This window comes from Pezoporus flaviventris, unplaced genomic scaffold, assembly GCF_033815535.1.
Source record: "Pezoporus flaviventris isolate CSIRO_AGI_PZ_B2104156 unplaced genomic scaffold, CSIRO_AGI_Pfla_v1 ptg000031l, whole genome shotgun sequence".
Taxonomy (NCBI): Eukaryota; Metazoa; Chordata; class Aves; order Psittaciformes; family Psittacidae; genus Pezoporus; species Pezoporus flaviventris.
Genome location: NW_026892579.1, coordinates 18,841,624 through 18,852,549, shown reverse-complemented (window position 1 = coordinate 18,852,549; position 10,926 = coordinate 18,841,624). Strand labels below are relative to the sequence as shown.

At 38.9% G+C, this 10,926-nt stretch overlaps 1 protein-coding gene across 2 annotated transcripts in view; it reads right to left on the bottom strand.

Moving 5' to 3' along the window:
* Nucleotides 1-368: 368 nt before the first annotated feature.
* SNX14 (sorting nexin 14) overlaps nt 369-10,926 on the bottom strand; it is a 57,659-nt gene continuing 47,101 nt past the window's right edge. For both annotated transcript variants that reach the window (XM_061460349.1, XM_061460350.1), the window contains 6 exons: nt 5,086-5,209; nt 4,413-4,577; nt 3,488-3,583; nt 2,712-2,803; nt 2,501-2,557; nt 369-582 (listed from right to left, as the gene is read on the bottom strand). In XM_061460349.1, coding sequence (XP_061316333.1) covers nt 544-582; nt 2,501-2,557; nt 2,712-2,803; nt 3,488-3,583; nt 4,413-4,577; nt 5,086-5,209 — 573 coding nt within the window. In that variant the 3' untranslated portion in view covers nt 369-543. The remainder of the gene's footprint in view (nt 583-2,500; nt 2,558-2,711; nt 2,804-3,487; nt 3,584-4,412; nt 4,578-5,085; nt 5,210-10,926) is intronic.

The window sequence follows — 10,926 nt, the reverse complement described above, 5'->3', positions numbered from 1 at the left end:
TAAACTAAATTACACACGATATTCCTTGCTTACGGAAAGCATGAAGGCCAAAGATAGTTCCGAGATGATTCATGTGCAATAGATTCAATCATGTAATTTTGTTTAAGAGAAGAAATAAGTAAGATTTGTTAAGACAGTTAAAAATAAGCTCTTGAGAGCATCCTACAACTTATTCCAAACAATTTTTTTCTACGTATCCTTGAAGAAAAACAACAGCAATTGCTCTTTTAGCAAAGCATACGTTGGCTGATCTCCCAGCTGTCTTATGTCATCCTGTAATTTCACATGAAGAGATTTTGAGGAAATGAATTTGACTTTTGCTGGTAACAGCTAAATAAAGTTTTAAATTAAAAAGTACAGATATAGTATTTACCAGTAATTGGTATTAAACTTTAATGTCTTTATTGGATACAGAGATCTTTTTAGAACTTAAATTTTAGGTTATTTACAAGAAAATGTACAATGCACAGTTAAAACATCCTATGTCCATTACAACAGTGAACAGCAGATGTTTCTACTGGTTGTCCAGCAAGGTCCCTCCATTCACATCCAACATGACACAGAGCTGCCTTCCTTTGGACCCTGTTAAGCAGTAATGGAGGGAAAAAACAGCTTATGAAGTTTGAAAATGCATATTTACATAAAATGACTAAACTGAGCTGCAATGATTAATGGTATCTGAAAACATCCACCTGAAAACAGAGTTAAGGGAAAGGAACCTGCCTGCAGGTTTTTAATACTATTTCTCAAAATAAGTATTTTTTCCTTCTTGGGAAGTTCTAACTAGTTCAGCAGTCCGAACTGCTACCCACAGTCTTCTAAACACTGCAATTCTCTGCCCTGGAAATGGCACTGGCATGGTCTTTTTTCAGCTGGATTTCTTTCCCTGCTCAGCTAGGAATGCTTCTCCTCTCTCACCTATCCCTTTTCCTTGTATCCTGCCTGACAGACTTCGTAGGGACGGGCTGTATGTTACAAAGACAAAACTCATCACAGGTGTTTTTCAGCTCTTATCTTTAAAGCCTGTTCACTTACACACGCTGACATTAAACACAGCATCTATTGAGTGATCCAGTATATATCCGCACTGGTATATATATCAGGATAGACCTCCAAGGCATCAGATCTCAAGAGTGGGAAGCAGGCTGACATCTCCACTAACTGATTTTTTCCCACCTCTCCCATTGCTGTTTCCCCTGCTGACAGAGCAGTGCTCAAAACAAAGACTTCCAGGATGCTCAGTTTCCCCTTTACACGATGAAGTACACAGTTCTGTTAGCAGCAGCTTGCACTCTGCCCCATCATCCAGATCATTAACAAAGATGTTAAATAGGACTGGACCTAGAACTGACCCCTGGGATACCTCCCTAATTAACGGTGTCTAACTAGACTTTATTCCACCGAGCACCACCCTCTGGGCCTGACCAGTGCTTTAAAGACTATTTAAATGCTTAACATGCCAAGCCTTTAGTTTCTTCAGCATCAATTGAACAAAGCCGATGCTCATAGATATGTATTATTAGCTGCTGAGATACGAAACAGTTCAGCAGAGTAAAACAGTAGGCCTAAGTCAGGTACTTTCTGCAGCACACAAGTCTCCAAGCTACCTCCTTGGTTGGTTGGGTCTTCTTTTAACTGTTTGAACACTGAGGCGAGAAGGCAGCTATAGAGATGGTGCACAAAGTAGGTTAGATTTGCTAAGCAGGCCTCATTTCAGTGAGAACAATGGAAGGTGCCCCAGCTTGTTCTGACATCTAACATGAGTTCCTGTTTATCATGCAAAATAAATGGCCACTGGCACTCTGCAATCCTCAGACACAGGGCACATGCAATGAACATCTATTCTAAGTGAGGGGTTTGTTTTTTTTTAAATCTAGTTAACTAGCTAACATCTCCTGCTTACCATGGAGACCAAACAGTAAAATTACTATATAAAACTCAGTGAAGGTTTTATACACGTAAGTACAAATACCACATGGATCACAAACCTAGTGATATACGTTTATATAGCACTTTGTGCTGTGTGAATTCTTTATCTGTGTAGTCGGAGTCAACATTGCAGTGACTGAACTAGAGGTAAGAAACCTTCCTGCCAAATATTCTTAAGAAATATGCTGAAACTCAACCTGAGCTCTGCATCTGGAATTCACTTCCTAAAGCAGGAAATGCATAAAACAATTCAGCAAAAAAATGGAGACAATTAATCAAAGAGAAAGGCACAAAGATCCTGACTACTTACTGCTCTGCCCAAGCCTACTGAAAGGCAACTGAGACTTTCTGTATGTGAGACAAAATGGGCCTAAACTGATCTGGAAAGAGCTAATCAACAAAAATGTAGATAATCCAAATTTTGATGATTTTAATACTTCAGTAAAACACACATTTCCCACCAAATTTACAGTTAGTATTAAAAGGGAACAGCAGCAAATATACACCAACAACCAAGACTCATTAGCAGCTTGAAGAATTCTGCAGGTCCTTAACAGAGTTAGCACATTACCTTACTTAGCTCTGGAAAGAGCTCTTGAATCCCAATGTCCAGCAGAACATAAGTTAACTGAAAGAAAATAAAGAAAATTAAGAACACTCCAAGGTAAAACTACTGGGTTTTATTTTAACTCTGAATTAGAGCTCACTCCTCTGCTTGAGCCATACATTCACTTCAGGAAATTCTGAGCTAAAAGGCAGGTTTCTCACATGTTCCAAATTACCTGTTTGTTGAGCACCGGTTGCTGCATTCCATCAAACAGAAGTCTGATGCCTTCATATTTAGCCTCTTCCCCAATGCATTTGCCTATTAAATCTAGACCAGATACCAACAAGAAATAACGTAAGTCATTAGGAAGCACAGCAAAACAGCTATACAATGCAGTTACAGAGCTCCAGTAACTTTAAAAAAATAAAGCTTAAATGAAAGAAAGTTCAAGTTTTATCCACCTAAAGCAGTACATGGAAAACAAACGAGCGTTTGGTTCCACCTTTATTCCTCCCTTTCTTTCAGGGCTGCACACCTAAGTAGTTACTACACTTTTTATAATATCAGTGTATTTCCTAATGCATCCTTTGATAAACCACAAATTGACTTCTTTTTATTACTTTCTGAATACCTTAGCAAATGGGCCCCTGGTTTAGAGAGTGTAAGGATGGCTCAGATTTGTCTTCCAACTTTATGGTGTGTCTTTCTCAACCCAGTTTTCATCTGGATAAAATACAAACCATAGGAGCATTCTAAAGTTGAAAAATTATGGTATTAAGTACATTTGTAACGCTCTTGATTTCCATCGTGTCTTTATTATTCACTATGCTACAACCTTAGTCAGCAACACGTAAGTGATGGAACTGAAGTCTGGGATTTTTACCCCTAGTATTCTAGTCAAATCTTAGCAGCATGAGTATTTTCTGATTTGGAAAGCTCTGTGACTGTATTTGGGTTATATATGCTTGAATAATTAACCATATTCATACAGAGAGCCATGAAATACAGAACCTGGAATGTATCGCATCATTTCTTCGAAAGTCTGCTTTGCTCGCTTCTGTTTATCCTGGAGAGAGCGAGGTTCAGTATTCTCACAGAACACGGCATCTGCAGCGAAGACACATTAAAAAACCTCTCTTTTAGGCAATCATGTATCACTGCCATCTAAAATATCTTTTGGATTATGGCTTCTGAGTTGAGCTTCTTTTTTGTATGCTCTTGACTGGAAGGGAATTCTAGACTTGCCAGATAATAGCCTTTCACTTACATTAACCTGATAGAATCCGGAATACCTCTCCTGTGTGGAAGACAACCATCTTTTCCCAGTTTGTTTCCACTCTTTTCAGATTTTTATAGCAATAAGTTCTAGGTTTAAATCAATTATGATTTAGAATTTTTATGATCTCCATACTTACAATTTCCATTATACTTTCAAAACTATAAACGATATGTATACCTTGTGCAAAACCACTATCTTGAGCTATCAAAAATTTCAGATTTACCTATGAATGAGAACTGCTCTTTATCAGAAATACAAGGCACTCAGGTTTTAGGCTCTGAAAGACTTACTCCTGTCCTTTTTTGTCTTTCACAAGTGCTCTTTTTTGGCTTGATAAGGACAGAGCTGTCTTGATACCAGAGCTTTGGTCAGATGTGTTGTTTAGATGAGAATGCAGTCAGATAACACTTCCCTATAGTTGTGAGATAATGTTACTATTCGTAATATATTTTTCTGTAATCATCATTGACAGATAACATAGCTGACTCAGCATCTTTCCACAACAAACTTGGAATCTCTTTATAGGCCACTTGATTTTTTAAATTTCATTTGCTTCCTCAAGCATTGCAAAGTTTAGTTCTTGGAAACATAACAGAAGTGATCTCAAATATCAAACTAAAGCAGCATTTTCACATCAAAGATGTAACTTTTACGAACCTCTTAGCAGTGTTATCAGAGAAACCAGCCGGTGCTCCTCAAATAGCTGTTCTAACTTACAATGCAAGTAATAGTCTGTGTACAGTTCCAATGTATTTTTGAAGAGAATTCTTCCTCCCATCAAGAGATGATGCAGCCAGTCAGGAATGCGGAAAACTACCCTACCTGCAAAGTTACAGTGACACACGTTTATCAGGTTCTCCTAATACTGATGACAAAGAAATCACTTATGAAAAAGAAAAAGAAAAAAGACAGACTGCAAACAAGCAAGTAACGTTAGTTTCGGTTAGTGCAACACCAAAAAAATCTGCATTCTCCAGATTGCTTATCAAATACTTCCTACTTCCCTTAGCTATTTTTATTAATTAGCTACCAAAGCATACAAGCAACCTAGGCAAAACCGAGAAAAGAGAAGGGTCCTACTCCCATAGCTCATACTCTGAGATAAGGAATGAAAAGAGATAAAACATCTGAGGAATAATGAATGATAAATTATGAGATTTTAGCACAGCAATGAAGTCTTTTTTTAAAAAATGACTGTTCCTAAATTGTATATTGTTAAGCTTGCAAGTGCTCAATTATACATTGGTGCTACAATGGAATTTTATTTCTTACCAAAGAATATGAACTTCTTATTTAGCATGGAATATAATTAAGAGAAATCACTTCTTACCAATATACATTAAATAGTCATAGACCCCTTCTACAGTCATCATTTCCATGAAGTAGTTCTGATTTTGTCGTCTTTCTGTATTCTCAGACCGGTTTGCATTATTCTTGAATAAATCACTGAAGAGCTAAAAACAGAAACATCAGACTAAAACCAGTGCATTCAAAGGCAAAAGGATAGCCATTAGTTCTTTGGGTTTGTATTTTCTTTTTTAACTAGAAGTAGCTTTCTTCTAGAGCTTTCAGAGAAAAAGAAAATAAAATCAGTTTTCCTTTATTCTTTCTTTTTTAAAAATGCTTCACTTTCAAAGTGGAGGGAAATAACCTCATTACACTATAGTATTTCACATATGCATATAATTTCATATATATAACCACATTACATTAAAATAGTCACATTACATTGCAGATTGGCAACGTCACATGTTGCCAAGATACCCAATAAACAAAACACCTGGAATCAACAAATCAGCAGGGTGACAGAGACATTAATTCATGAGCCCTTTTGATCCCAATACCTTTATGTATCTAGACTTATCCCATCCCAGGTTTTCATTGCTTTGATGCACCCCATTCTACCAATGAGGGGCATAAAGGATAAGGAGTTTGTCAGTCTTAAATCACAGAGGTACCATACGACATCCAAATGTTCCTAAAATTTCTCTTTGGCTACCATATTGGAACATGTTACCCAGAGAAGCTGTGGCTGCCCCATCCCTGGCAGTGTTCAAGGCCAGGTTGGACAGGGCTTTGCGTAACCTGGTCTAGTGAGAGGTGTCCCTGTCCATGGCAGGGAGTTGGAAGAAGATGATCTTTAGGATCCCTTCCAACCCAAACCATTCTGTGATGATTTTGAAATAAATACAATAATTTCTGGACAAAATATCCAACTTCTTACAAAGAGAAACCCCTTTTTCCCCCTGCCAGCTTGATTATTTATAGCAAAAGCTTCATAAATCTTGGGGAGTTACTGAAGTTTTGGTTTCTTTCAACTTATTCCACTTCCCATTTTATTCCTTTACCCTTCTATTTTCCCATGTTACCACCACCACAATTCCTCCATTTCCTCACCTTTGGTTCTTCCCAAAAGATATCATTATAATACTTGTAAAATCCCACAAGGCTTTTCCCTGCAACCCATTAAGGAGTACCACATAGGAGGTACTCCTTACCACCTAGGACGTACTCCTTCTGCCCTCCCCCAAGTCTGTGGGCTCCAGCAGCTGAAAAGGATTTCTCTGAATCCTGAGGCTCTCCACGTTTAACAATACCTAGCAATCAACATTAACAGTTTATTTTAAATTATCTTATCCCAGAAAGTGTTGATGTAAAGATAAAAAGGAATTTATACAAAATACTCCTCATTATGAAGAGAAAGTTCAAAAGTTTATGCCAGGCTTCTAAAAATACAACCCAGAACTAGAAGCAAATGCAACATAATTATAGCATTGCCTTGCCCGAGATGATTGCTACTGACACGGATTTTTCTGTATCACTCCCAAATTAAAAATAATTCCAAGCAACAGGAAGTAATTTGCTTATATGTAGCTCACTTACTGGAGCACAATTCTCCCTGAAATATGTAAGTCCATAAACCATATCCAAATCACAACAGGCTCCGAATCATGCAAGCCTCTGAACAGAACAGTCTGCATTCTTAGGAAAAATTACATCAGGAAATCTGGCAAGACGCAGCTTTTGACTCATACTTCTTTAGGCTCACTCTTTTGTTACGTGCTGAACTGCTGGTATTATCTTCACAAAGTTCACTCAAACTAAACAACACCAAGTTATTACATAAATTACATGAAAGAGCCAATATGGTTAATGCACTGGTGGATGACTGGTATCCAGGAAAAGTAACAAACCTAAAAAGAACACATAATTATTCACGCCCACTGTATGAAAGCGTCCCTGGTATGTTGTTTAAAAAAACCTGTATAAACTGAAGTCGATATCCTCCTCTATCCTGAAACTAGGACACTAGGAAAATCTTAGTTGAATTACTGTAATTTAAACAAGAGCCTCATTTATTTTTTAGATACACCCCATGACCTGACAAGAGGCGATACATACTGAGCCAAATCAAAGCAGCCCATTGTGCAATGTACATGTAGGTTCAGAGGAGTGTGTACAGGCCAAACTAAATCATTAACAGAAGTCTGATAGGTGATCTATAAAAAAACCCTTATCAAACATGAAGGCCATCTTAGGGCAAAGCTTTTTGACTTTCAAGTGTTATTTCAACTTCCACCCAAACCAGAAGCAGCAACTTTTGAATGCTCTATGTACCTTGGGGAACAGGCTCCCCAGAGGCACTCTGGGACCTAACTGGGGTGAGAACCAGCAGTTCGCTCTTCCCATTATTTAGATTTAGAATTTTTAGAATTAGATTTAGATATTAGGAAGAAATTATTCCTTTTGAGGGTGGTGAGGCACTGCTACAGGTTGCCCAGAGAAGCTAGGGCTGCCCCATCCCTGGCAGTGTTCAAGGCCAGGCTGGAGGGGGCTTTGAGCAACCTGGTCTAGTGGAAGGTGTCCCTGTCTGTGGCAAGGGAGTTGAACTAGATGAGCTTAAAGGACACTTCCAATCCAAACCATTCTAGGATTCTATGGTACCTCTGGACATGAATAATCTGTCTTGCACCTTAAATATAATGGTTCATTGATCATCTGTCAAGCTTTGAAAGCTCAAGACTCTTGCACACGGCATTTCAGAAAGCAACAGCAGGTGAATGAATGCCACAGTTACTGAGCCAATGTGCAGTTTTCATAAAGTCTACACTTTGCACTAATACAAGCATGTATCCTACAGTCATTAGCAATGTGTTTCTGAAAGATGCAGCAGTCATAACACAAAGTGTCATTACACATCTGTTTAGGTGTTTTGCACTTTCCAGGATTTTGGCTCAGAGGAAAGCCAAGTGATAAACATACAATTGGATATCTAAAACAAAAGTTAAGATTATATTCACAGTTCAGATAAGCATGGGATTTTGCTTTTAAATGTTTCTGCACATATTAACATTTGAGACATGATACAATGATAACTGTTGTAATTAGCTAAAGATAAGCAACACAAACTCCAGTGCCCTCATTATTCACCTCTTTAAGATTAAACAGTAACTGTGATTATAACCATGAAATATTCTTAAAAGGCTTTCAATGAGGAAATTCCATGGATTGGTACCAGTTAATAATGGAAGCCAAGCTTCTGAAGTAAATGAAAGATAGAAGGCCTGTATTAAGAAAAAGACCAAACAGCCTATATACTGTACCTTGATGGGAAAAGCTAGCAAAATAAGTATGAATGCTTACACAAAGTTCCTAACAGAAAAAAAGGTGACTCAATGGTTAGTGAGTGCATACGCAAATATACACACATAAGCGTGAAGTTTATAAAGGCAAAACCATGATAATGAACAATATCCACAGCCAGACACATGAACTTTTCCACTGTTTTTCTGTTCATCTGCAAAGTACAGGTGACTACACCAAAATGGTAAGAACAAAGAACATACATAGTGTCTGAACCACATCACTTGGTGTAATGAAAAGCAACTGTGACTTTCTCCAAGTAACTATGCATAAAAACTCATTATACTGTTTGTGTTCCAAAAACTGTTTTCATTGCTGTTGGCAGGTCTTCAGAAGGCAGCAGAACAAGGCTTTTGTAGGCATATTTTGCAAAATCTGCATCAACTGAGAAGTCCTGACCTACTCTAGCAAGTCTGACAGAAGTATGTTCAGAAGACAATCATGCTCCTCACAGACCTTCAGAATAGAAACACAGCTGGGATAGCCAGAACTCCTTTTGGTACTCCAAGGAGGGGGGGAGCAGGGCTGTTTATTTGCTCATTCATTTTTACCAGGGAGGTTGGTAACTCTTTCAATCCAGGATATAGGATCAAACCAAATTGCTATTGGCTGTACTTAAGGTTGACTACCCACATTCATTATGTGCTTTTAACTGTAAGCCTTTCCACCAATATTCAAAATACACACACCAGGAATACCCAAAAGGAAGCAGTGTGCAGAAAATCTTCCCAAGAAGTAGGCACATTTCTGATTGAACTCAGGCTTTCATCTGCCTCCACGCTGTTTCAGGCATTTCTTATTCTGGCTCTTGAAGAAGACATAGCCTGGGTGTACCCTATTCATGGCAACAGAGCTGGCAGCACAAGCACTGGGGAATGTGTACTGTACTCTCAGCAAATTCCAACACGTTGATACTAGAATAAACAGCCCTCCCTCCTCAGAGCAGCCTTCCAATATCTAAAAGGGGCCTACAAGGATGCTGGGGAGGGACTCTTCATCAGGGACTGTAGTGATAGTAACAAGGGGTAATGAGTTTAAACTTTAACTGGGGAAGTTTAGGTTGGATACAAGGAAGAAGCTCTTTACTGTGAAGGTGGTGAGGCACTGGAACAGGATGCCCAATTAAGTGATAAATGCTATGGACCTGTTGGATAGGGTCCAGAGGAGGGCTACAGAAATGATCAGAGAGATGGAACACCTCTCCTGTAAGGAAAGGCTGAGAGAGTTGGCCTTGTTCTGCCTGGAGAAGACTCTGGGGAGACCTTATTGAAGCCTTTCAGTTCTTAAAAGGGGTCTTTAAGAAAGATGGAGAAAGACTTTTTAGCAGGGCCTGTTGTGATAGGACAAGGAATAATGGTTTTAAGCTAAAAGAGGGGAGAGTCAGGCTGGACGAGAGAAAGAAATTCCTTATAGTCAGGGTGGTAAAATACTGGCACAGGTTGCCCAGAGTGGATGCACTATACCTGGAGAGATTCAAGGCCAGGCTGGATGTGGTTTTGGGCAACCTGATCTAATTGAAGATGTCCCTGCTCATTGCAGGGGTGTTGGACTAGACCTTTGAAGGTCCCTTCCAACCCAAATTATTCTATGATTTTATGACTGACTCCATACAGATAGCTCACAGAATTCTGGTACAGACTTCTAGCACTCATGCACATAAGCAGGAGGTAGGGATGCCAGGCTGCTGCACAGCACTTGTATCTTTGCAAATAAGTCAATGAGGCACAACAGAAATGAAACTACAGAACTGAACAACTGAAGTTGATGCCACATGTATTTGGGGAGTACAAAGGGGTGTTACCTCACTCTACCTTTGGTCTTGCCTTTGGACTGAACACCCTTGGTGCTTGTATTCCAAGACAGTGTATTCCAGCACAGTTTCATCTGAAATAAATTCAGTTAATGAGTTCTAAGACAACTCCCTGTCATGAGAGAAAATGCTATAAACAGAGATGATCAGATTTGCTTTCAGAAAGCACCACTCATCTGAACTAGAACAGTTTGCCAGATTAAACCAGTGTGGCTTACAAATCAAATCCAAGAAGTGACAAGATGTATATGGCACATTGCCCTGGCACCTGGTACAAAGCTTTTCCCAAGTGTGGACTGACTTGAGAAAGAGAAAACTGTCTTCCAAAGAAGGTGCAAACACCCCGACACATCAGCAAGATGGATGAATTTCAAATGTGCGTGGGAAGACTGAGCAGAGACCATAACACAATACACATCACAATCTGGGATATCAGCTTTCTAATAATTAGTTATTGATTGACTGAGTGTGTGCACTCTGGATAAACTGACAGATGGGAAATCAGCGAGAAAGTAGTCAGCACATGAATTCCTTATGCATACATGTCTCTGCTGGTCAAAATTGGTAGTATAATTTCAGGACAAACAGTTCATAGATCTGATCACTGCAGCATCTGTCTTGCAGCATCACCCCAAAGCAAAGTGTGTCAAGTGCCCACCATTAAGCAATAATTATAGCTCTGCAGGAAACATACCAAAATCTGAAACTTTCCATCCA